This window comes from Oreochromis niloticus, linkage group LG18, assembly GCF_001858045.2.
Source record: "Oreochromis niloticus isolate F11D_XX linkage group LG18, O_niloticus_UMD_NMBU, whole genome shotgun sequence".
Taxonomy (NCBI): domain Eukaryota; kingdom Metazoa; phylum Chordata; class Actinopteri; order Cichliformes; family Cichlidae; genus Oreochromis; species Oreochromis niloticus.
In genome coordinates this window covers 18,325,221-18,353,019 of record NC_031982.2, presented here as the reverse complement: position 1 = coordinate 18,353,019, position 27,799 = coordinate 18,325,221, and the positions used below count along the sequence as shown (strand labels likewise).

The 27,799-nt window shown below is 40.4% G+C and overlaps 1 protein-coding gene across 9 annotated transcripts in view; it reads left to right on the top strand.

Moving 5' to 3' along the window:
- Positions 1-27,799, top strand: part of LOC100702145 (voltage-dependent R-type calcium channel subunit alpha-1E) — a 70,480-nt gene that overhangs the window by 8,719 nt on the left and 33,962 nt on the right. For 8 of the 9 annotated variants that reach the window (XM_019348287.2, XM_019348286.2, XM_019348284.2 and 5 more), the window contains exons 3-7: positions 791-1,057; positions 5,584-5,689; positions 7,230-7,369; positions 23,711-23,814; positions 24,664-24,822. In XM_019348287.2, the coding sequence (XP_019203832.1) occupies positions 791-1,057; positions 5,584-5,689; positions 7,230-7,369; positions 23,711-23,814; positions 24,664-24,822 (776 nt within the window). Of the gene's footprint in view, positions 1-36; positions 661-790; positions 1,058-5,583; positions 5,690-7,229; positions 7,370-23,710; positions 23,815-24,663; positions 24,823-27,799 lie in introns of those variants that run through there. The other variant, XM_019348291.2, reaches the window with a different exon arrangement.

Here is a 27,799-nt window from a genome sequence, read left to right as displayed (position 1 = left end):
CTCTCCACCAGCCTTCATTCAGATAGAATTTGCAGTGAAATAGTACTGTGGGAGGGGGCTGCTGCTGCTTATGCGCTCTTGGCTGATAATTTTCCAGCAGGTGATAAGACTGACTGATCCGTCTAGTCAGGCGAGCCTTGCTGCTGCACGCAGGAGTTTCAGGTTTAGTCGCGTTAAACGGGCTTCCTTTCGCACGAAAGCTTCCTTTCGTCAAGTTCGGGAAGATGCGCAAAGTTTGGAAAGACTTTCCTCGGATGTCTCCGTCTGATGAGCTCAGAGTAGTTTGTGATCGTGTAGCTGCTCCCGGTTTGTCAGATCAAAACGAGCTTGGATGTTGATAGAAAATAAAAGGTCTTAACTCAGTGGATTTTTTTTTACCCCTCCTCCGCTGCCTGAGTTTACAGTAGAGACGCGCGCGTTAAAAGTTGCTCAGAGCGGACTGTTGGCGCGGTTAAACAGATGGGATAGCGGAGGTTTTGTTTGTTTGTTTTTTTTGCAGCTTGTGCACCTGAATCTTCATTAAGTGCATGGAAGATTTTCCTGACCCATAAGCCAACTGAATGATATCCCCCCCTTTTTTACCCTCTTGTGGATATGGAGTGATAGGAATCTAACTTTCTGGGGAATCTTGGCGCTCGAAAAGCTGTCAGTGGATTGAAGGTGGATCTTTTTTTCCCTTTCTTTTTCTTTTAGCTCCACTTCACATTTCCCCTCTCCTCTTTTTATCTTATTTGAAATCGCTCTTTAGTAAACACTCTAAGCCGGTCGTCTCCTCCTCATCTCTCTGTAGAATGGCTCGGTTTGGAGACGAGTCGGTTCCCACCGCGGTGGACTCCGGGGATGGGGACTTGGAGCGAGGCGGTGGCGACGGGCAGGACCCGGCGGCGGCGGGACTGACTGCTTCCATGAAACAAGCCAAGGCGCAGCGGGCCCGGACCATGGCTCTGTACAACCCCGTCCCCCACCGGCAGAACTGCCTCACAGTCAACAGGTCGCTCTTCATTTTTGCAGAGGACAACATAATTAGGAAATACGCGAGGCGAATCATTGAATGGCCATATCCTTCCTTAAAGCATCAGAGTTCCGTTTAAAGCTGTCTGATGAGTTCTGTGTGAGTTCAGCACCATGGACAGCGACAGCCAGCATGTGCGCAAACTTAGAAAAAAATCTAACTCCTCTTAAAGTCCAGCTTCTAAATCTCAGTCCCGTCTCTGTGTTGTGCATGCTGCCATATACCCTGCATCTCTGTGTTTAGCGTTTCCATAACCCACTTTATGATTTCCAGCTGCTCCTGAAAGCATCACACTAAACAAAATTCTGATTTCTAACCTGTTCATAATTCTGCTAACTAACTTAAATTCATCTGTTGGCTCCATTTTTTTGCTGGCAGAAGCCAGAAAGTTAGCATGTGGTGATCATTAGAAGCAGCTCTGCTCACTGTGGGGGTGGCATGTAGGCACATCTCTGATGCCTTAGTGCTCATTGGAATATGAACCTGGCCATGAGTAGGTGTCGGTTCAAACCTACCAGGCAGCATTTCTGCGCTTCCTGCTGCAGAATTGGCCAACAGTTTCTCTCTTCTGAACTAGTGCAAATCTAACAAAGCTTATCTGGTTAGTTGTTTATCCCATAGATACAGCAGCCATGCACAATCACTTTTGGAAATTAGTATTATTTCATTTTATTTATTTATTTTTGTATTTTATCTGTTCAAGTTTGGCTTGTTTTCCTGCTTCAGTGTTTTGATACCAAAATCAGTTTGGCAGCACCGCTGAGTTGCCATATCTGCCCACTGCTCCTCCTGTCTTACACCCCCTCCAGTGCCGCGTGCCAGTCTCCCACTGTTACCTAACCACAGGCTCTGTGGGTGTGTGGGAGTGGGGCTAGTGGTCAAGACTAGCTGGCCACTGACAGCATGGTAATGTGACTGTCGGTATCACAGAGGCAGAGGTATGTGGGAGAGAGCTGGCCAGTAGTACTGCCGTGGATCGTGGGCTGTGAGAGCATCACTGTCATTAGTGTTGACAGAGTGAATAAAGTTTCGAGATTTGAGGTTCAAAATTTAAAGGAACGAGCTACACTGATTGGCGGTGCACTGATAGAGTGTATGCTGCTGCAAATGTATACCAGAATATTAGAATTTGCACAACATTATCAATGACTGGGACATTTGTAGGTAAAAAATAATCAGGTTAAATCAGCTGCACCATCCCAGCCTCCTGCATGTTATTTAGTCTTTATAACTACGGTAATCAATTGATTTAATTGATCTAAAGAAAGTGATTTAGTACATAAAAATCAGTGCCAGCTGTTTTTTTTCAATATTACAATCTTTATCTCACGGAGGGACAAATCACGACTGCTGACATGTTTTGCTTGTATTATATCCTGTAGATTATAAATACATCATTCTGCCTTGCAGACAGCCATTTGTTTCCATTTACTTGCATGCAACATTAAGATCCTCTAGCAGACTCCTGACACTCTCTTTAGTCCCGTTATCCATCACATTAATTATTGTCAAACGCCTTTAATGTAGCTTTGACAAAACAGGCTGTGAACAGCCTGCCTATAATTGATTGCAGTGTAAAGAGTTGGCTTAAATATGTTTTTACTGCCTGCTTACTTCGTATTCAGTGAATGACATCAATCACTGCATCATCATTTAAGTCATTTCGTTAAATTTTTCATGTCCTTTGTGTTTGTAGACCAGCACGTTTGGGTTGACTGCTGTTGGCTGTGTAAACTCATTTGGGCTTTAGACAGTAGAAATTGAGGCAGAGGAAGAGCAATAGGCTGTTCAAATAACTGTTACTTTGAGCGCTACACTGATTTGGTTGTTGCTCAGTTTTACATATCATTATTATTATTATATGGTTGATTTGATTTATTTTTTTGTAATTAATATTTTATTGAATTTTTATTGGAAAAACACCACCAGTACAGTGCAAATACAAACCACATGAGGCAGAAATTGCATCAGCACGACAGTAGAGAAGTGGGGAGATCTAAACCAAACTAAAGAAGAGAGAAAGGGAGAGAAAAAAGGGTGGCGGTGGTGGTGGTGGGGGTTTATCTATGTGGGACTTAAGGATAGGATCCCAGTGTCCATCTAACTCTAAGTTTTAATTTCATCATTTTATTTTGAAAAGGTATGGATCCCACTTCAGGTGAAATCTCTCCACTTTATTCAGTAGTCTGTATGAGAGCCTGTATGAGGGGTGATGGATTACCTAGAATGAATAAGCTTGGCGAAAAGGGAATATCCTGTCGTGTAACTGACCTCAGTCCAAAAATTTGGGGTTTTAGGACAACTCCAAATCATATAGGTCAATGTGCCCACCCCAGTCTGACATCCCTGTATAATCTATGTGGTGAGCGGTAAATCCGGTGTAGTAATTTGAATTGGGTCTCGTAGTCTCGTTCTAAGTTCCCTGGACATGGATTTGATTCGATACAACACATGCAGGAGAGCTGCTTCTTGGACAGAGTGATGTTCTGGCTGTAAGCAGTGGATGTGATTCGTGTAACTGGGCTAAAACTTGCATAATGACTGATACTTAACAGGTAACAGTTAACAGTTAGCAACAGAGTGGGCCCATTAAGTATTTCCCACTTTAGCTATTTTCATCCACTTTCAATGGCAACAATGCGGACTTGTCAATGTGAGTCAGTGTGGGTCCCAGAGGTCCTCATCTCAGCGCTCCCTTGTGAGTCAGTGACCCCATTTCACTTACGGCAGGAAAACTAATAATGAGGAGCTCCGACCTCATGGGAACTCTGAGAGACTGAAAGTCACAAGTGTTGGGGTGCATACAGTCACACGCAGCGTATGCCACTGCTCATGTCCATATTGTGCACCCCTTGGGTCCATGCATGTATACAGGTGCAGACAGATGTTTCACTCGCAAGAAAACTGGCAATGATCCGCTCAGGTTTTTAATTTAAGTTGTGTTAGTTTAAGTTATGTTAATATTCTGCATTTAAACCACTAAGTTTAAAATCACTGATTTGAAGGAAAAAATAGTTTAATATTAATATTTTAGAGCCAACTACGCACTGTTTTTACAGTTAGTACATCTGTGATTTTTCTTATTTATAACAGATACTTTTTGAATCAGTATCTATTACAAAGCATGTTTGCTGCAACATGTGCAGCAAAGTGTATCTCTCATAGGATGTATTATTGTAGGGTCTTTACCTTACAATAAAAAAAGCACACCGAGGCCAGTGTTGTTGTGGTTTGGCACTATAGAAATTGAATTAAATAGGACAATATGACACTGACCATATTATGTGCCAACTTTTGTCTAGTCTGACTCTAAAAAAAATCTCATGACAAATTTCATAACTCTTTTTTTGTCCAACTAAAACTTCAAAAGTAAAGTATTTAATTCCACAAAAGACAAAGAAAAACAGCAAATCATCCAAATAGAGAACGTGTTTGCTTGTGCGTGTAAAGAATTTCTATTTTGCTGTTAATCTGCTAATTTCTTTTAAATAAGTTCAGTTTGAAAAAACCTTCAAACACGGGATTTAAGCTTTCATTACCTTCCCTTATCATTTATTTGTACACCTATCCTCTAAGTATAAAGGTGAAATTCATAATGAATGAGGGTGACTTAAATGTAACATACTAATTTCATATTAGATACATATCACCTCTTATCAGAGCTGACATTAATGATCATTTGGAAAATGATTGCCCTGAAGTTCAACGTGATAACCTCACAGGGGTCAGCATTGGTCCAAAACTGCTTTGCAGTCAAATAAAACAGAACATTTAAGTTTTAGAAAAGCAGGAAGCACAGAATGAGTGACCTACTTTCTTGAAGAATGTCCTAAATGATTAAGCGATTATCAAACTTGATGTTGAGTCATTTTCTGTTGATTGCAGATGAATGTTGGATTGCCTCTGGCTTCATTTGGAAAAGCTCACTCATTAAAACCTCACAATGAATTGAATTAGCCTAAAACTGAGCAGTCTGAGGAGCAACCTTTCTTTAGTTGCTACCAGATGATGTTTGAACACGCGTGTTTGTCATACAAAGACGATGTGTAATGCGTGCTGTGTCGTCCGCTGCGGCGTCGGCTGTTGTTGGCAGTGAAAGGAGCCACGGGAACTGCTGCCTGTAGTTTGTGCAGTAGACCACTCAGGCCAAGGTGACTTCACAGTGCTCTCATTCCCTCCCTAACCTGATCGCTTTCTCTTCATGAAAAGCACTTTTAAAAGCAGGTTGCCATGGTTACCGCAATCTCTCAAACAGATTGCTTCCAATACCAGAGAATATGAACCATGCCATTATTCATCTGTCATTTAATCATCCTCATGCATCCATCTAGATTTTTTATTTATTTATTTATTTTACCTTCCACCGAACCACTGAACCTTTAAAATATTCGCTACGATGTTTCCAAAAATTGCTGCGTGTATGAAAAACTGTGATTGCCGTCAGTGTATTTAAGCTGTAAACTCCAGGAGAACTTAACTTGTCTTGTGTCGTCAGCTTGATCTTTTTTTATGTGGCGTCTTTGTCCTTGCACTGTGAAGAAAAAAACTTTCCTTAACTTGGCGGCCTTTACACCATTTGAGTACATGATCCTGGCCACCATCACCGCTAACTGTGTTGTCCTGGCCTTGGAGCAGCACCTCCCCGGAGAGGATAAGACCCCCATGGCAAAGAGACTGGTGAGGACAAAATGTGCTGTCATGACACACACACACACACACACACACACACACACACACACACACAAGGGTGTACAAAATGTAGACTGTATATAAAAGATGTACACAGCCATCATGCTCTCACCCACTAGCTTGTAAAATCCCATTTTATGCCTTAAGCTGAACATTTCTGGCTGTTGCCGTTTGGGTGTTTTGACATCATAAACACGGGCAGCTCTGAAAAACGTACAAGTTAGCCATGTTCTAAAGCTCTAAATTATGTTGGCCTTGTTTAGGGCTGCCACATTGATTGCATAGCCACCTTGCTGTGATTATACTCTGTAGACTGGTGCTGAGGGCGCTGCAGTAATCTCCTGAATAACAAGGGTCACTATATTGCCAAAACCTCCACATGGGCTCTGGTACAGGAGTAGAAGAAGTTGAAACCTTAAACAAAAAAACTGCAAATTTTCTTCCATAAATTCTCATTGTTTCAAGTTTTTCCAGCATGTTTCTGTATAATCTGGAAGTCCCTGAGCCCATGTAGTGATATGTTATTGAAATGGAAGTAACAACTAGCATGACTGTGTCATCAACATGGACATGGTGGCTGTACTACCTTTGCCAGGTAAGAAAAGTTAATAACTGGAGCACCAGTTTAGCTTACAAGCTAACCAGGTGACCGCATGTTGCAAGGATGAATACAGTGATCGTGTTCACTATATCTAATAATATAGGTTAAAAAAAAGTGATGTAGTAAATTAAGGGAGATGTAAGGCCAATCATTTATAGACTTCTTTTTGGCAACCAGAGTTACCGCCCCCTGCTGGTCAGTAGCAATAAATAACAGTATAAGGAACTTCCACACTGACCTTACTTTTCAGGTGTCCATCTTTGATATACAGTCTGTGATAAGAAACAAAGCTGAGTGACTGTCACCATGAGAAGTTGTTTAAGTTTAAATAATGATGTAAAGCTTTATAATATCAATGAAAAGAGCATCCCTTTGAGTTAAGAACACACAATTAGCTGCATGCAGGTTAACCATTTGCCAGTTGAGATTATTAGATTTTAACAAGGAGGCGATGAGTTACAGGGTGGCTAAAGTGACATATAACTGAGTGAATTAGAATATGTGAGACATTTACATCAAATTCTTTAGACATAATTGGATCTTTGAGAAGTGGGTGATGTTTTACTGTGCAGTATGAGCTGTAGAGCTTTTCCACTTCATCCACACCTTCCTCACTGAGATTATTACTTTAGGAGCAGGAGGCGGAGGAAGAAAACAGCTTTTGGAAATGGTAATTAAGGTTTAACCAAACACACTTCCCCCACTTCTTCCCCTCTCCCACGTTCTTTTTAAGTCACGGAAGACTTATTTCTATTGTTTCCATTTACTCTAAGACACGAGGTATAATAAAGCATTGTTAAATATCTTACTTATTGTTCATTTGTCTGTCTGTTTAAGCCAGTGCAGTCTGTATATTTGTCTATTTGAAACTGTAAAATGACTTTTCTGAAGACCCTGCTGACCTATATATGCACATTATTCCCGTAGGAGAAGACTGAGCCATACTTTATTGGGATATTCTGCTTCGAGGCTGGGATCAAGCTGGTGGCACTTGGTTTTGTTTTCCATAAAGGCTCCTATCTAAGGAATGGCTGGAACGTCATGGACTTCATAGTCGTGCTCAGTGGGTGAGTAACATCAGTTGGTCTCCTTGACGACCTGAATTTTCAACAAAGTGAGAAGTCTTTGTCTCAAACATTGTCAAGTTATTACTTGCCAAACATACTGGCGAAATCTGTTTTTGGAGGAGGAAGAAATATCACTTCTGAACATCGCCATAAACTCTCTGACTGAGAGCCAATCAGATCTGAGCAAAGCAGTGAATTTGAGAAGCAGCCGAAGTTTCTGCCTGTGTTCCCGTCTTGTTTTGAAAATGGTTAAAACAGAATTTAACAATCCCATAGGTTTATGTAGTTAATGGATCCAGATTTCATTATTTTAGCTTTTCTTTCTGTGATCTTGGCATTAGTGATAGCTTAAAATACTACATTACCCACAAGACTCTTCTCCTGCAGCTGTTGAGAAGAGACCAATCATGGGGTAGCAAATGAATTATTTTTGATGGTACAGCTGCGATTGGAGCGTGAAATCACGTCAGCTTTTATTGAAAACATTTAACCCATAATATGACATTAAACTCACATTCAGTTTATGAACTGTAACAATAAGACCACCTTGATATGGCTCGTCCCTAAAAAAACAGCTTCCATCTGTTGAGGCATAGACACTGGACTCTTATGGGTGTCCGCTGGTGTCTGGCACTAGCACACTGGCAACAGATAATTTGATGCCCAAATAGGCGGCATCAGATTGAAATTCTAAGATTTTGAAGGTCAGTTCAAAGTCATGGGCTCTTCGTCATGTTCATAGAGTCAGAACAGGTTTCTTGAGTAGGTTTTCCATGCTGGGGAACACTGTCCTGCTTGGAGGTGCTGAGAGCTGTAAGAGCTGACTTGGTGCAGTTTTGGTAATATGTGCAAGGTTGTGATGACGTCCCCAAAAAACCTTGACTTCATAGCAGAATGATGGGTGTTATTCACCTGTTAGTGCTTTGAATCTTGCAGCTGATTGGTGTAAAGACTGCAGATGGAGTTGGGTTTTTTTCAGCACTGTAGTGTTTAGTTTGCACCTGTCCTGATTTAATTCCACATGGGGTTAACGATAAGGTTGTTTTTTAAGTACACAGGCTTCTATCTTTTACTTTCTACGAAAAAAAACAGATCTTTGGCTATTTCTTTGCTATTTCTTGTAAGATTAACTGGAAAGTTCTATGTGATCGAAGTTGAAGAAGTGTAAGTCAGTGTGAGTTAAGATCTGTCTGTTAAAAGGGAGTTTTTCCTTCCCACTGTCGCCAAGCGCTTGCTCGTAGGAGGTTGTCTGATTGTTGAGTTTTTCTCTGTATTATTGTTGGGTCTTACAATAGAAAGCACCTTGAGGTGACTGTTGTTGTGATTTGGTGCTATATAAATAAAACTGAATTGACCTTAAGTGTAAAAGTAAGTCGCATAACATCGTAAAATATAAAAAGAAACATGGTTTTAACATCTGGAAACAGGGGTGCCTGATATGACTACTTTAGACTCATTGATTTGATCAGTCTATTGAAAATAAAATCACAAAGCTGGCTCAATCAATTAAAAGACCACATAAGAACATTTTATGGAGATCTTTTTTGGGGTGGACTTCCCTTTAGTCTTTGGATTCATACTCCATTTTCAAGCTTCCTGCAGTTTTTTTCTTCTCCTTTTTGTCTGTCTGGATACTTACTAATCATTTTTCAAGTCTGCCATGAAGGACTCATGTAAACAATAACATTAATGAAGTTGCCAGTAAGTGATTTCATTGATCTAGTGTGAGTGTTTCTCCAGCACCTAGTTACATATGGACATTTTTTCAGGACCTCTTGATATCAGGATTATAATCTTACTATAATAAACCAATTCCTCCTACTTGATCAGGAGGTGAGCAACAAAAATTGGCACACAGGTACATCCTGTGGGAAAAATTATGGTTCACTGGTGGTAGCATGTTGTTAGTCCGTTAGCAGTCTGTGGGCAGCTTCGGACTGCCTGTCTAACCACAGTGAGCGTCTTTTGTCAGGGGGCAAAGTCAAAAGTATGTGGCACAATCTGTCTGTGTGCTACTTTTCCTTGTGTTATTGTTGATACATCAGGCAGCTGCCGAGAAGTTACAACAAACAAGGAGCTAAATGGATACCAGGTGTTAAAAGAAATGAAAAGTGTCTGCTGCAGCCACTGTATGTACTTTGTTTTTCCCTTCCTGCTCCGGCCCACTTGTCAGCAGATCAGCATCATCCATGTCAAACAATTTGCAATTGGGATTTTGGAGAACTGGTAGTTGAACAATAAATACCTCCCCAAATGGACACTACAGCTGTACTGTAAACTAATCATTAATTAATTAGTTCTTTTGCTTACTTTTAAAATCTAACTTTGGGAGCTGCTCTTTCCACGTCGCCAGCTGTTACTTTAGCCATCGTCGATTGAAGTCGCTTAATGTCACTGAATCGTCTATGGTCGCCACTGCCTGTGTGGACACCTGTTAAGAATAAAAAACCACATCATAAATGCCAATTCCATTTACAATTGCATATTGACAAATGTGTTACTTACACCAGCTAAAGACCCTTTCCTTACTAGGCTAAGCTAGGAGTTAGCTAAACAGAGACTAAAATATTCTTTTGTTATCGTTCACATTGTCTAACAGTCCTAATTGTACATACTGTACATGCTAACTACCTGTTCCACTAGCTTTAGAAGGTATTATACTACCTTGTCATTAGCAATAGCGCTGAGCAGCAAAAGCTCTGACTTGTAGTGGGAATTAGATTTAATGTCCAGGAGTCGATGCCTTAGTAAGTACTCTAATGCCATGTTTGCATTTAACATGTATTGTGTTGAGCTAATTGACAGTGTTTTATAATCAGAAGTTGTGGTTATGTGCTTGATGATGGTTAGTTTAGCTAGTTCACTAGCTAAATGTTTACCTATGCTAATATAGTATGCTAATATAGTATATAGCCATTGCATCCACTTCTTCCACCTATAACTTTACATTTTAAAATTTAGCTTGGTGCTAGCCGGTTGGGACATTTTCTAATTTTTTCCGTGTGTGTTTCTATGTGTGCGTTTGACTGGGTTTTAATCACAAATCACACCTTTTAGTGAAGTAAGAGATTAAATAAATAAATTAATGAACAATGTTCAGCAATTAATTTTGACAGAGTTCATTTTTACTTACAGGCGCTGGCTGCTGAAGCAGAAGATTGATTTCAGACACCTATTGTCGAGTTACGTTGGCGCTTTCATGTAGTCGTTTCTGTTTATGTCAACATTTATTAATACCTTAAGCTGAAAGGCTTTAAATCCCACCGTGCTGCAAGCCTGGGTGACATACAGTAAGGAATGGTCGACCGCTGGGCTGGTCTTCGATTGTTGTTGATATATTTGTTTTTTCTAAGCACGTACATCTTTATACTCCATAGATCCGCAGGAAAACATAACACAAAGAAAAGTGTGTGTTTCCACTGCACAGTCAGGCTCTGCAGTCAGCAATAGGTGGGTGGATAAGTGGATTGGCAGTTGTGTCTAAAACCTGCTTTGGTTCGCCCCCAGGACCTCTGTGAATTAAATGTGAATGTAGCGCTGGAGATGTTATGCAAAAGCAGAGAAGGAGTGGATGGATGGAGAAGAAAGGAGACAGAAAACAAGCGGTAGAAAAAGGAAGATAAAAAGAAGACAGACTGTAGAAAAACACCAAGAGTCTTAATTTGTTTCCTATAAGACTGGCTTTAGTGAATTAATCATGCGGGAGTTGCCCATTGTTACTGCTGGTATGCTGTTTATGGTTAAGTGTACATTATTTCACATTCAGGGAAGATTGCTGTTGGCATGTTGACATCTCATTTCAATCTGACACCCACATATTTTTTTTTTCCTCTGTATTTCTTATTTCTCTCTCTGCCTCTTACATAAAAGGGACATCAGCATCACGTTTACAGACCAGTTAAGGCCGGCATAAATGCTCAACAGCTGTGTTGCTGACTGAGTTTCACAGAATTTACAAGGTCAAAGCGTTCACTCAGTTTAAATAATTCATCCTGAGCGGTACTGATTGCTTTCAAATTCTCTCATTAGGCATCTGTCAGACTTTGCAACAAATTATTTGCTTTAAGTTTGTCATTATGAGACTGTCTGGCTAAAGAAACAAAGCGCTATCTGATTCAGGAGCTAGTTGTCAGTTCAAAAACGTATTTTTCTTTTAGTGGAGTATGGCAGAACCAGGGATTATCTGTTATAGGACATCACAGGCATGCAGGATAGTCTAGAACTTAAACCCTAAAGCACTAACTTAAAGCACTGAGCTAAACATGCTTGGACGAAGTCTAAAAAGGATGTAATTATGTAGCTGCCAAGCAGGCTTCACAAATTCAGAACCTTCAAACAAACCATACCAGCAGCAAAATTCACGTCTCTGTTGTCTCTTCACACGTCTCTTCAGTATTTACCAGTTATCGTTGCAGCAGAAAGGGTGACCACAGCTGCATTTTATTTTATTTTGTAGATTATCACTTGAAGCTCCAGTGGTGGAGTTTGTGTACTGGTTCAGAGAGGTTATCACTACCAGACCCAACTATAGTCACCCTGTTCTGTACCTAATATCACAGAATGATTGTTTAAATCTGAAAAGATGTCTTAAACTCAAAGATCTCTGAAAAACAGTTGGTGATTCATCTTTAACCTGTTGTGCTTTTCCTTATTTTCTGTCAAAGATATACTGTTAAAGCCGTGGATGTTCATATAAACATGGCCAAAGTTTCAGGCTTCAGAGTGCTTTAAATATCCAGTTTCAGTAGGTTTTTTCAAATCTTGGGTCTGTATGATGTCACTGAGAGGGGATATTTCTAATATGGTCATCTCACGTACACAGTTTTGACTGTGAACACCAACCTGCTGTTCAAACCTTCTGTTTGTGTGGGGCAACCACTCAGAAGAAAGTTGGCTTAAACAGACAGTTTTCTGACAGTGGATGAACGCAGGGACTAACCAATACCCAGTCAATCTCACAAAGCAACTTTAATAGAATCCAAGAATAAAAATATGGAGCTGATAGAGTCCTCTTTTACTGTGAAGTCTATAAAAAGTATGAAACATCTAAACAGTGTTTCCAGAACCTACTTTTATTTTTACAGTGATAATTATATAACTATAATTAATCAATCTGGATGAAAACTACTATAGAAACTGCCTGGGGTACCAGGATTATCAGTATCTATAATGCTCACTGGAATTATTTCTATGACACTTAAATCGTTACAAATTATATATATTATGTGTAATAGATGATTTCAAAACAAAAAGTGTCATTACATGTATGTAGGGCAGGTTTTTGCCAGTTTTTGTAATTCACTGAGCTATTTCATACCAGGTGTGAGCACTGTATGAATTTGAGCATACAGAGGATATTGGTGGGGTTAAAGGATTTATTTCATAGTGTTCTTATAGGTCGAAGTGTAGTTTACAGGGATTAGTGATTCGACCGACACCTGTTGCTTTGTATCTGTCAGTTGGTCAGTAGTCCTGGCTGTGATTGTGTAGGTAAACTTGTGTCTTTCCCTTCCCATTATGGGTTAACCAGAAATATCCTCTGTATCTACTGGTTAAGTGGTGTCAGTTCAAAGTTGAACACAAGCAATTTTATTGCTAGTCATCACTACAAGTCCCTGGTGTTGCATGGTCTCTGGTTTCCCCCTTAGAGAGGACTAACGTATACGTGGGAAAAACTTGTCTCTCCAGAGGGAGCTGCATAACATGTTGAAAGTTTGAAAAATAAAATAAAATCAGAGGGAGTGGAGTGACAAGAAGCGATGTTGCCAGACTTTTGACTGACGTTACGCACGGCTGGCACAACACACCAGAATCTCCGGCTGAACTGCGGGCTCTCAGCAGCATTGTGGGTAAAGTGAGTCAGACTAAATTATAGAAGCACAATGCTGAGTCAGTGGAGTTCTCATTTACTTAAGTACTGTACAATTTTGAAGGTAGTTGTATTTCACTTTCATTTTATGCTATTTATTAGCACTCATTCTTCTACTCCACTAGACTGCAATTCACAGGACTTTGTTGTTTTGGGGGGTTTTTTCTGCTTGCTGGTCTCCCATTAATGGGCTCATAGCCCTGCAGCCGTATTGTGTGATGCCGCTGACTGCTAGGTTGAAAAATGCCAGCTCGACCTCGACCAGCACGTGCAATAAAATAATCAGAAACCAGTCACAGGGGTTCTTGTGCAGAACGAGACGTTTAGTTGTGATGTGTTTAGAAAATTTAGAAAATTTAGCTGAGCTTTAAAGAGGATCTGCATTCCTCCCCTGACACTGTTAAAGAGCAACAACAACAGACTGAGGAGTGATGTCTGATTAAGAGTTTGATGATGATGATCTCACCTGTGCAATCACTGATTGGACATGTCCAGTTACTTTTAAGAATGAGGCATTTTGTGTAGTTTTTGAGAACTTCTTGATTGAAGTTAAGCTTTCAAATCATGTCACTTACAGTGTGCGCAAAGTTGTCAGTGTACTTTGTGCAGCTAACAGATCTTCTGTGTTACCAAATCCAGTTGTGGCTGGAATTGGTAACGGACGACCTGGTTTCCTGCCACCTATCTGACACATTTTCTGATGGCACATATGCCGCCCCCCTCTCCTCGCTCGCACACACTCCGACGCTCTGGCTCTGGTGCCACAGCACAAGTAAGTCAGACTTAAAAGAAAACACACATGTGTCATAGAGGCCCACTGGGAATATAATCGAGGCCACTGGGCCAGCGCTGGCGGCATTCATTTCATTTCATATTAATGCATTGCTAGAAGCAAATCTGCTGGGACACTGAGCTCAATTAAAATCCCTAATCTGAGCAAAGAGTGTGTAGCAAAAAAAGGACAACAGCTAGAATAACTTACCCACAATCCAATTTAAATCACTGGGATTCCTAAAATGGTCAATTATATCCTGCAGCAAACAGCTTGGCACAGGTGGACGCGATGCTTTGATTAGCAGTGAAATGACTCTCAGATGAATTAGGTGTGTGTGTGTGCTTATTACTCTATTTCTGAGGTCACAGGTACAAATTGTTGCCAGTGAACCTGTTGCCCTCCTGTTGGTAGATTAGTTCTGACAACTCCCTCGTCAGTCGTAATGATATTGATCCCAGCTGTGCCTGCACTCATACCTCTGTGAGTGTGACACTTTGCTAAAATTGTTGCTCTTTAGACAGGATGAATAATACAGCTGGGTGGGAGTTGGGAGTGATTCATTATGCCATCTGGCACAGAGACAGACACACGGGAGTGAGACAAGTCATACATACATTTAGCGTCTCTCCCCCATCAACCATTTTCTGCACGCTATCGCTGCTCAACTCTCATCAAGCACAGTGAGCGCAGTGATGCGTGGAGCTAAAAGATTTAGATTTTATAAGAAGCTCAAAAAAACCATTTGCTGTTATTTGATTTATTTTTTATTTGATTTACAGGAAAGTGCCACAAAGGTAAAATAATAATCTGGAGGTGAGGGTTAAAATGGGTTAGGCTGGTGTGAGCTGTTTCTAAAAATTTACGCCAAAGGATGCTCATTGCAAAGTGACATTATGAGAAGTACTGGAATAAAATTCACATATCTAACATCAAATTAATGAGGTTTTGAAGAACATTTCATGATGATACAGCAGTACTGTCCTGGTAAATTAGAGATGTGTGACCATAATGTACTTCATCATATTTATGAAAACCAAACACAGCACATCAGCACAAACACCTCATAGCAACCGCGAGGAACGGTGGTGAAGCGATGATGATTTGGGCTTGTTTTGCAGTCACAGGGTCTGGACACCTTCACTGAGTCGACCATGAACTCTTCTGTGTACAAAGTATTCTAAAGTCAGATGTGTCTGACGGCTAAAGCTTGACCAAATAAGATCACACAACAGGACAATGATCCCAAGCACAGCAGCAAATCTACAACAAAGCAGCTGAAGGAGCCAGCCCAGACCTCAATCGGAGTGAAACGCAGTGGTGGGACTTTAACAGAGCTGCGCATGAACAAATAGCCACAAACCTCAATGAGCTGAAGCAAAATGCCTCCACAGCCATGTGGGAGACCTATAAAGTCACACTTCAAGCAAAATGTGGTTCTACAAACTACTGAATGATGGAGGGGTACTTTTCACACAGTATGTTGTTCACATGTTGTTCTTCACCTCAGGTTCTATTTACATTATTTAGGGAGTTTTATTACATCATATTATCTGAAATCTTAGAGCTGACAGAGAGTATACTGTTTTTACTACCTCAATTTAAAAAAAAAAAAAGGCAATCGGTGCATTTTTGCAAAAGTTTCAAATCGTGGCTCATTCACTGAAGAGGCCTCCTGGTGCTACAATGACTAGATGGGGCATTTGTTGTTCTCTAGAGTTGTGTTTGAGAGGTTTTTTCGAGCAGGTTCAGTTTATTCACTCACTGTTATAAGGGTGTTATCCACTCTCTAAAGCACAGATTTGATTAGGCAGAAACATGATTGTTAACATTTGGTGACGTTTTGTCAAATCTCACTCTGGGCTGGTGACGAGGAAAAGGAGACTTAACGTCTGTTATCCTTTTGACCAAATCTGATGGTAGCTTTTCAGGTACAGTATCGAACAGTAGCTGAGGGATTAAGGGCTAAACTTACAAGTAGTAAACGCACCAATGCGTGTGTGTCTGTGTTAAAGGTTTGGTGAAGTCTACCTTCAAAACTTTGGGGTAAATTTCAAATTGGGCACCTACTGTCATTGGATCCAAGAACTAATTCAGGGATTATGAGCGTCCAAGATCCCTGACGGCATCACGTGTCTTGTGGCGCCGCGGTGTAAAAGAGCTGCTGCAGTGGTCTCAGCCTCTAATTTCACTGATAATTGAATCAAATAAACAATAGCTTACTGTCCCAGGTGGGTTTTCATTGGGAAAACATATACTCAACCATTTATTCTATGACTAATTATGAGTACACTTTATGTAATCATCCCATTTCAGCAGAAGAGTATTAACGCTGCCATTAGACACATAGTTTATGTTTTCCCAGATTTGATTCAAAGCCATTAATTTGCTGATGCATTATGTTAATGTTGATTCAGCTGCACATTGCCATCTGCGGAGCTGTGCCGAACTGGTAAGCAACGTGATGCTGCTGATTACTGTAGTTTTTGGTGGTGTTCTTCGTGTAGGTGGAGGTGTGTGGGAGAGGCTGCATTCTGTGCATGTAATGAATTCAGCCTCTCCAGAGCCGATGTGGTACAATACTGTGCAACAGTGCTTCACTTAAAGAGCCTCTGAGGAAGAGATTAGCCTCTCGGTGTGAACACGAACCCGCTTTTTATATTGTCACAGAGTCAGGTCTTTAGAGTGCATGTGTGCAGCTATTCCACCTCTTTTATTATCTTATTACATCACTGATAGCTTTGCTACATTGATGATATTTTTCCATTTCATTAATTCAGATGGGAATTTTCTGCTGTATAAACACGGCAAATTATTGATGTTTGAAACAATTCAACCAGGGAAAATTGAAAAAAATGGAAACTTATTTAACTTATCTAACTTATTTATTAAAAAGAAGAATACTAAGAGGTGATTTAAAGCCTGTGTTCATTGTAAAAGTTAGAGTTGGGGTTGATCTTTGCTATGTCTCCTTTCTCTTTGTCAGGAACTGGACACGACCGGCTCCTGACAAAGTTGTAAAGATGTAGTTTTTTTTGGTTTTTTTAAAGAATTTTGAGTTGATCCAAAGATAAAAAACCAATTATATGCACCCTCAAGACATTTCATTAGGTACACCCTTCTAGTACTGGGCTGGACCTCCTTCAGTACAACTTCGTGGCACAGATTCATTAAGGTGGTGAAAACATTCATTGGATATTCCTCAATATTCACATGATGGCGTCACACAGCTGCTGCAGATTTGTTGGCCGCACCTCTATAATATGAATCTCCTGTTCCACCACAACCCAAAGGTGATCTGTTGGATTGAGATCTGGTTACTGTGGAGGTTATTTGAGTACAGTGAACTAACTGGCATGTTGAAGAAGCCATTCTAAGATTATTTGAGCTTTGTGACATGACATGTGACCATCAGAGGATGGGTACCATGTGGTCATAAAGGAATGGACGCGGTCAGCAACAATACACAGGTCGGCTGTGGTGGTTAAATGATGCTCAGTTAGTTCTAAGGGGCCCAAAGTGTGCCAAGAAATTATCCTCCACACCATTACACCATCAGCAGCCTTTGATTCAAAGCAGGATGGCCCTGACCCCACCATACAAATGGCACAGCAGAAATCAAGACTCTGCAGACCAGGGAGTGTATTTCTGATCTTCTGCTGTCCAATGTTGGTGTGCTGGTATAAATTGCAGCCTCAGTTTTCTCTTCTTAGTTGGCAGGAGTGACACTCAGTGTGGTCTTCTGCTGCATTCAGAGATGGTCTTCTGCTTACCTTGGTTGTGATAAGTGATTATTTGGGTCATTGTTGTGTCGCTATCAGCTAAAAGCAGTCTGGCCATTCTCCTCTGATGTCTAGCAACAACAAGACAAGACAAGTCTGTAAATCCCAGAGACGGCCATGTAGGAAAATCCCTGCAGATTAGCAGTTTCTTAAACAGTCAGACCAGCTTGTCTTGTACCAACCATTGCAGGTTCAAAGTCACAAAAATCACCTTTTCTCCATTCTGATGCTCAGTTTGAACTTCAGCAGGGTTTCTTGACCACATCTACATACCTAAATTCATTCCTTTTCTGCCATGTGATTGGCTGATTAGTTACTTGTGTTAACAAACGGTTGGAAAGGTGTATTTAAAGCCATGACACTGAAAGCTGCATACTAAACAGTGGTGGGTTGCATGAGTTATGATTGTTTTGGGAAATTCTATTTCTAACAAATATTTTCTAAACCAAACATATGAAAATGACCCCCTTTGTATGTGCAGGGATGATTCACGAGCTACCACTAGCAGATTGAATATTTGCTTTAATTTCGAGAGAGCCTCCACTGAATCGCTGTGCTCGAAACGCAGCCTTGAAGGTTGTGCACCCCTGCCTGCCTTTGTTCACTCTGTTTGGTTTGAAGGCTATTTCCACAGACTCCCACTTCTGTTCTCCCGCTCCGTCTCAGTGTCTCTCGCTGTGTCATCTCTTTGTCTGACACACTCACTTGCTTAGTATGAACATGCTCGCTATAAAATCCAATTACCACTAATAACTACGCCCTGTAATAGCGATTGTTTAGTATCCTCGTTAGCGCCGCACGTTAATGGAAAGGAAATAGATGCTTTTTGTATCTTTTATTTGTTGTTTTTAGTATTTAGTTTAATTTAATTTAAAATTCCACCTCTGCTGCCTCTTCGTTGTTTCTGTAAGGCTCAATAACACTTCAGACAATTCAGAAAGCATAACACGATGTCAGGCTTCTATACAATTTAGTGTATGCAGTAGTCTGACACACCTGTAATTATGTGCTATATAGCCTCTAATGATAACACAAGTGCCAAGCCACCAATGCTGTTTCGGTCCATTTCTTCTGTTTGCTGTTTAGATGACACACAGGAATTCGAACTGCAATTTCTATTTATTTTCTCCCAGGTTAAACGTATTCAGAGTGTTTTGTCCATGATTGTCCATGTCCAGATTAGTTTTAAATTGTCTTAGTGGATCTGTTAATGTCCTTGTGATGGCACGACCACAGTGATAGTGCCACAGTGCTGATGATAAGCAGGTATCATGTTTACCATCTATGTCGGTGTACATAGAACCTCAGCTACTGTTGTATATAATGTATTATCTTGTTTATTTTGTATTTCTTGACTTTATATTCTGGTATACTCTTTGTATTCTTCTGCTGTCTGTACCTGAGCTGTGGTAACACACAAATTTCCCTACCGTGGGATCAATAAAGTCTTATCTTGTAAAAATGCTAAAAAATGTAGCTAAATCTGAAGGAAATGTAGTTTTTTATTGTTAGTTTTGTTGATATTTAGCTATAAATTCATATTGTGAGCTTCTTTTTCTCAGTCAGCTGAAAACCTCATTATGCATTTAAAACAGAATGTGCTATAAAATTGCATTATAAATTATGGATTCAGGTATTTTAGATGGCTAGTGGGAGCGGTTTGCCTCCAGGGCTTTCTAAATATCATCGTTTCAATTTTTACTTGCAGTTTGGTTAAATTTAAGCTCTGAGTGCTTGGTTTCTGTTAGGAAAACAGGGTTTTCCTCTTTAAACACATAATATAGAGCCTGGCAGAAAACCTTGAGGCAAACTAGTTCTGTGGGCTTTTGTAAGCAGACTTACGTCAACACTTAATGTTTCAGTTGCATCAGCTTGGAGAATTATATTTCAGTAGCTTTCAAATTCATTAACGTTGCAGCAACTTGGTGACAAAACTGTCATATTACTGCTGTTATACTAATATATAGTATATTCATATTTGTAGTTAATGTCCAGAGGGGCTGGCCAAAACTCTCCTTTGTTTCTTGTTGTTTTTAAAGGGGGAACTTTGATGTTATGTGTGTGCGTGTCGATCTCAACAGCATTTTTTCCACCTTTAACAAAACAAGCTTGCTTCAGCCTCCAGATCATATCCATAATTTGAAGGAATTCAGGTTCCAGGTATTATAGGGTAAGGTGGGATACACTGTGGATAGATCACAGATCTAAGACTCTGACATTCATGTCAACATGCATGACTTTGAGAGGACATGCAAAGTCCACACAACCAGTGGATTTGAACCCAGGACCTGCTTGCTCTGAGTGTCACGAGGTGGGATGGACTCAAGCGCGGACGAGGAAGCTAAATACAGTTCCTTTTATTGATACACAACACCAGGTGCAACCAGATACAGGTGAGAGGGCGAGGGGAATCCAGGGCACAGGGGAGTACGGGAAAGAGGGAAAGAGATTCCTGTTCACAGGAAACAAGCGGTTAATCCACCGAAACAACAACGCGAAGAGACAACTAGAAACTAGCACACGGGAGCTTACTACCGAGGCTACTCAATAGTCCAGCGATGAGATGTTTCCAGCCACTGCCTTAAGTAGTGGACGCTGGTGAAGCGATGAGCCACAGGTGTGTGATTATTCACAGGTGCGAGGGCCAGGGGTGGGGAGCCCGCAATGAGTTCCGCCCAGGCGAGACACGGCGAGCATGAGAGAGAGGAAAAGGAAAACAAGAAACATATGTAGCCAACCTGGGTCAGCCGGGCAGACACGGGGACCATGACACTGAGGGCACAGTCTAAAGCACTGCACCACCCAGAATTCTCATTCCTTAATTGCATAAAAGCACATCAGCTCACTCTCCAAGAAACAGGCCAATAGTATAAATTCTTTTTTCCCACCAGTTTTGCTTTTTCTTTATACTTAGTGATCTATCTAGTCTATAACATGACAAAATGGTTTCTAAATTTCTTATTTTTTTCCCTCTTTATCATTCTGAGCTGCTGCATCCACGTGGGGATTTTACATTTTGGCTTTTATGCATCTTTTACTTAAAATATGCTCAATAGTATTATATAATTTGGTAAATATATACTTTTGCTGTAAAATAAACCCATTGTCGAATATGAGCACATTCAATTTAAAACAAATATAAAACTACGCAACCAGTTGGCGACTTCCTGCTCAAAGAGGAATCTTAGTTTTTATAACCCTTGGCCGTTAAAGGCTGATGGAGGTATTGTCGAAAGTTTGTGATCGCGAATAATGTGAATAACTCAAGAATGATGGAGTTTAAAATTGATCCCACAGGTGCATCTACAAAAAATCCCCTTCCTGAGTGGTTTTGTTTATGTTTGGTGGGTTTTTTTTGCAGATTTGTGACTTTCATGTTTCAGATCGACAAACAATTTTAGTGTTAGACAATGATAACCCAAGTAAAACAGACTAAATGATGATTTCATACTGGAAACAAAGCTATCCAAAGTAACTTCTCCCTAAACCTAATAACTGGTTGTGCCACCCTTGGCAGCCAGAACCATCCAGTGTTTGTGATAAGTGGTAATGAGTGTTTGACATTGCTGTGAAGAAATTTTGCCCCACTCTTTTTTGCAGAATTGTTTTACTTCATTATTGATAATTGGAGGGTTTGAGCATGAATGGCTTGTTTAAGCTCATGCCAAAGCATCTCAGTTGGATTTAGGTCTGGATGTTGACTCGGCCGCTCCAAAACCTTCATTTTGTTGTGGACGTCTTGGATCATTGTCCTGCTGCATAACCCAAGTGTGACTGAGTTTCATGAGTGATGGCCGGACATCCTCCTTCAGGATTTTCTGGTTAAGAGCAGAATTCATGGTCCAACAAAGCAGCCCCAGAAAATCCCGCTGCGACCTTCATGTTTGACTGCTGGTGTGATGCCGTGCTAGTTTCACACCAGATGTAACGAGACTTAACCTTCCATAAAGTTCAACTGTTGCTTCAGCAGTCCACAAAATATTTCCCCCAAAGTTGTTTTTGTTTTTTGGCAAGGCTTTGTGTTCTTCTTGGTCAGCAGTGGTTTTTTCCTTTGAAGTGACATTTTTGCCCAGTCTTTTTCTTATTGTTCAATCATGAACTGTGACCTTAACTGACAGTTACTTTGATGCTGTTGTTTGATTATGTTCAGGATTCTTTTGTGACCTCCTGAATGAGTTGTTGATTACTCTTGGAGTAATTTTGGTCACTGCTGGGAGGGCTAACCACTTTTCTAAACTTTCTCCATTTGTGGTTAATGGCTCTCACTGTGGTTCATGAAGTCCCAAAGCCTCTGTAACCCTCATAGATGGATAGATATCAATGATTTTACTTCTCAGTTGTTTATTTAGACTGTGGCATGATTTGAGATCTTTAAGCCTACTTCATATTGTCAGACAGGTTCTTTTTGGTGATTTCTTTCTTCAGCTGATTTGGCAGTAATCAGGCATCAGTGTGGCTAAACTGAACTCCAGGCAATGTGGTTAAGCACAGTTGATTCATGATTACCTTTTGCACACAGCTTTGTTTCCCCTATTAAATGAAGTCACCATTTAAAAACTGCCTTTTGTATTTGCGATATTTACACAATTTTCTTTGATGATCTGAAACATCTGTGTCACAAATATGCAAAAAAAGAAAAAAAAAACAAATAAAAAACAACTCAAATCATGAAGGTGGCAAATTCTTTTTCACTGCGCTGTAAATTCTTTGAATAGGTTTTAGTTTGCAGATGGATGGTAACAGCATCCATCGCTGTGCACAGCCTTCAGTGCGGACAGTTAGAAAGGTTCTGAACGTGGTGTTATAGCTTTCAGCACTTATAAAGCGTTTTTTTCAGATTCATCCGCATTAGTGTGCACATGGCCTCACTCATTCACTCACTCACTTGGCCTCTCTCCCTCCCACTGCTTTCAGGAGAGATTCTGCGTGGGTTTACACTTGAGTTTCTGCCATGTGCTTTCTACCCCCTGCTTACACACACACACACACACCCTCCCCCACACTTCTCAGCATTGTCCAAAGATTTTGTAAGTTTGTATATTTGTGTCTTCTGTGTGTGTGGAAACAAAGAGAGAGAGGTGGACAAATCAGGGAAAAATAATTAAGACGGTTTTCACAAGTCTGTTAAAATATTAGCGAGCAAATTAGCAGAAGATGCTGACCCGCTTGTCAGTAAGAGCATTAACGTTTTAATTGACGTGGAAATGAATTTTTATGCCGCTATTATCGGTGCGGTTTTGTAGCTTCAGCTGTGTGATTACCACTATTATAATTAAAAATAACAAAAGAATCTGCTTTTGCCGTTCCGGTAAGAAACATGCAGATGTGATATTTCTGGAGAGAGCTTGCCTGTCGCCTGCTCCCGATGCTGTTTTTCAGTGTTTGTGTGTAGGTGGAGGGACATCAATGTGTGCGTGGGCAGATGTGAGTAGAGATGCCTGCCAGGTGTATGTGGCTGTGCATTCTTTGTCTCTCGCCATGCAAGTGTGCTACACCGAATGGAAATACTGTACCACTCACCGGCCTTACAGTTGTGGGGATGACAGCAGATCATATTTAATATTTCCCTTTATTTTTTCCTTTAACATGAATGAGTCATTTCCAAAAGTGTCCTTCAGATGCATCCATTTGTGCCTTTTTATCTATTTTTGCGCATCATTTTTCAGACGTCACAGGAAAATAACATTAATCTCAAGAAAGGAAAGAAGTTTTGTACCAGATTTAGCTGCTAATGGATGTTTTTTTATGTGTCCCTGTTGTATAGTCTGTAATTTAACCCAAATGTCTCTCTCCTTTTTTTAGGCCACCAAAAATAATGATAGCTATTAATCCTTGAAAAAATGTCACAATGTCTTTCCAGTGGAGCGTTCCTACCATCAAAAATGTCTTTGAATGTCTATAATGTGTGCCTCCACCAGGATCCTGGCCACTGCCGGTGCCCACATGAACATCCCGGTCGACCTTCGGACCCTGAGGGCTGTTCGGGTGCTGAGACCTCTCAAACTCGTCTCCGGCATTCCCAGTGAGTCAACTACTGACCTCAAACTAAAAAGCACTTCAAGGTCAAACACACAAATGCAAAAGCTGCTGTTTCAGAATGTGTTAATTAGGAAGAGTTTCATAATCTGGATTTTTATGTGCAAAAACTGTCAGGATGTCACATGAGTATTAACATGTAGGCATTACACGGATTCTTTTAGTTTGCCTTGCTGTTGGACTTTTCCTCCAGGAAGTTGATCCCGTTGGTCAATTTACCTCATAGTACGCACTAGTTCCTGGTCCACTGTTTCCTATCTGCCACATATAAGCACTTCACAAGACACAGAAGACACAGAGTATTTTTAATTGTATATACGCCGTAGAAATTCTTGTGTATTAAGAGATTTTCCAGTAATGACATTACTCGATGCTGTCCTCAGCAAGGAGCCAAGTAATCCGGAGTCGTGCACCTCCCTGAGCTTTGTTTCCAGGCTACAGAAAATCTGGCCTTGACAAGCCAATCACTGATCTTTTCACACCAGATCAAGCGAGTACTATAAAGTAGTGTTAAAAAAAAAAGTCCACATAAAAATTAAGCTGCGATGTTGCATTGAAAATACGAAGGAGCTTGAACTGAGAAAGCAGGGTTTGAATTCTGTGTGAAGCCAAATATTATTTCTGCTTGCTGCAAATTTAAACTGATAGTAATGCAAATACAGTAACTGTTGCTATTTAAAATTATCTTCATGAGCAGAAATAATAGAAAAGGCAAAAGTCCTTGACTGTTTTCACAAAAAAATGTAGCTAACCATGTACTTGGGAACTGTGATTGTTACACTGTCTTTTGTGTTATTCTTAAAGACAGTATCTGTTTGTGTATCAAAACCTCCAGGCCTCCAGATTGTGCTGAAGTCCATCATGAAGGCCATGATCCCCCTGCTCCAGATCGGTCTCCTCTTGTTCTTTGCCATTCTCATGTTCGCCATCATCGGTCTGGAGTTCTACAGCGGGAAGCTTCACCACACCTGCCTGCCATCAGACGACATTCTTGGTAAGATAAGTACATACAGTACTGTGCAAAAGTCTTGAGCCACTCCTCATTACTTTATATTTTACTTCCAAGGAGCTCAACTTTCTTGTAATTTCTTAAAGTGGAGCGACAGTTCTCCAGGCTTTCTGAAACGCTTCCAAAGTTTTTCTTTGGACATTTGCTGCTTTTTCATCCATTTGCAGTCCAGTCTTTGTGCATGACCATTACCTGACCAGAGGAATAATTATTGGTTTGTTAAGCCACTTGTGAAATTTAATGCATAACAAAGGAGCCTTATTTACAGGGATGAACCATTAACCAATTTTAATTTATATCTTTAGGCACTTTGTTACTCGCAGCCTGTCACAAAAATGTAATTTGTTTTCATTTCTTTGGTTGAATTTCCAAAAAATACCAAAGAGAGATTCTCTCACCAGCGAGCGAGATTATCTCTCACTGTAGAGACCATATCTCTTGGCTGGCTTGGGAATGACTCGATATCCCGCTGGATGAGCTGGAAGAGGTGGCAGGGGTGAGGGAAGTCTGGGCTTCTCTGCTCAGACAGCTGCCCCCACGATCTGAACCGAAGATAACAGATTGAAATGCATAAAACAGTATTTTCTCAAAGATTCCCAAAGAGCTATTAGGTGAAAACTTGGTATATCTAGGCACTGTGTGTCCTTCAAAACTGGACAAGTGGAGGACAAAATGAAGAAGTATCAGGTGTAAAAGAAAAAACAACTGTCTATAGACCTGATACAGGACCAAAGAGATTCATCTTCTGCTCACTGAAGCCTCATCAGAAACGGTCTTAGTGGAAGGGTGGCTGTCAAGAAGCCATTCTTAAGGAAGGAAAACAGGGAGAAAAATCAGAGGTATGCCGAATTACACCAGAACTCAACTGAAAATCAACAGGAGCAGATCGTATGGAGTGACAAAATTTGAAACCTTTGGTTCAAATCATCATCATCATGTACAAAGGAGTTCAACAGTGAGTATCTACAGCCATCTGTAAAACACAGTGGAGGCTCTGCCATGGTTTGGAGCTGCGTTTCAGATAGTGGAGATCTTGTCATAATGAATGGAAATATGAATACGGAAATGTATCATCAGATTTTGGAAAGTGTTTGGTTGGTACAGCTTCATTTTTCACCACATACTGCCAATGCAGCAAAAACATACCTGGATAGAAAAACACACAATGGAACTCCATCAGTCATGGATTGGCCTCCCGAGAGCTCAGACCGCAACATTGTTGAAGCAGTGTGGGGATCATCTCCAAAGAGAACAGGACTAAAGGCAGCCAGCAGTCACAGAAGAGCTTTGAATGTCCTTCGAGAGGTCTGGAGAACTATTCCTGAAGAGTAGACTAAGAAATGCCTAAGCTTGCCTAAGAGAATTCACTGTGGGCTGAAGAATAAAGGTGATCATACCAAAGCTCCTTAGAATTGTACAAACTTTATTTTTATATAGACTGTATTTCTACGTATGTTTGCATGTGTCAGTAAAACCCAATTTTTCTAAAAAATATATAAAGAAATGATGAGTGGGGCTCAAGACTTTTGCACAGTGCTGCACAGAACACTGACAGTTCAAAGTGAAATGGTAGAAACAGGAAAAAGCTCACAGTGTAAGCATTTTACACACACACACACACAAACCCACAGATTAAAATGCTCTTTCACTGCAGTGGCGATGTCCTTGCAGTTGTTATAGCTCTGAGTGCTGACAACATGAAATCCAAAGACATCCACTTTCAAGTTTCAAGGGAGAAAAATGTTGTCACCATTTTAAACATCGCTGTAAACACCATGATTTAGAATCATAAAATCATGATCAGTCTACATGTACATTATATTGATTACAGGTAAATGACGCCTTTGATTGTATTTTATTATCAATTTGAGGGCTTGCGTGCTGCCATTGTATCGCCGCTGAATTTAGAGGCATATTGTCAGGGTTTGTTTTGGATGCCTTGTAACTTACTGTGCCGGTTCGCCAGGTAAGCTCAATGTGTGATTTACTCATTGTTCTCTAACAGAGGGTGTGAACATCTTTGTTTGAGAAACTGAGGCCTTCATAGATTACAGTAGCAGCAGGCTCAGAGGTATTATTAGAGTTGTTGCTGGCTGATTTAGCTACTGCTTAATTAGTCAACAACTACTCTGTAATCACACCACCACACCATAGCATTTACTGTCATCGCCCAGCACGGCTCAGGGATGGATCGAGGTATAAAATTTTAATATTATAGCTGTCACGGCGTTCAGAGCAGGAGAAATAAATTGCTCCATTGTTCCCACAAAATTTAAAGCTTAAAGAGATGTTTTCAAACACACAAAAATACTCTCCGGATTTACAAAAAAGTTTCTTAAATTTACATTTAAACCTTCTCCCATAGAAAATTTATAATAATAATGCGTAAAAATATGAATCATGAGGCTTCACTAAATCCTGCTTGTATCTCTTAAAGCGAGATTTAAACTAAGCAAAGAGATTTTTACTCCATCGGCAGATGAACAGAGTGTTAGTGAGGGTCAAGGACTAAGGTGAGATAGCAGAAAGCAAAAATGTATTTCCAATGGAGGATGGCAGAGTGTATAATGTGTGGGTCAGTGATTGTTTCACCACAGATATTAAAAGGTCGTTCTCTCACGTCTAGAGCTTAGAATAGCAAACACACTGGAAACACCGACCTGACTCTTCACTCTGTACAAAAAGTGTAAAAAAAATTAAACAAAAAAGAATAAAAAATGGATGAAAACAAGCGAGCTATACAGTAACATGTTATCAGCTGTGTTGGTGTTGCTAGGTTGATTCTTGTAATGCTTTTCAAAGTGCCAGACTGGACTGTTTCCAGGGTTTATGCTGAACTAATATAACCATCTGCCGGCTTCACCTTCCACTTGAGTGGAGCGAAAGAAATGAAGAAACACAAGAAAGAAAAAAATTAATTCCCCAAATCTTCTTTAACTACTTTGATAACCACCACACACTA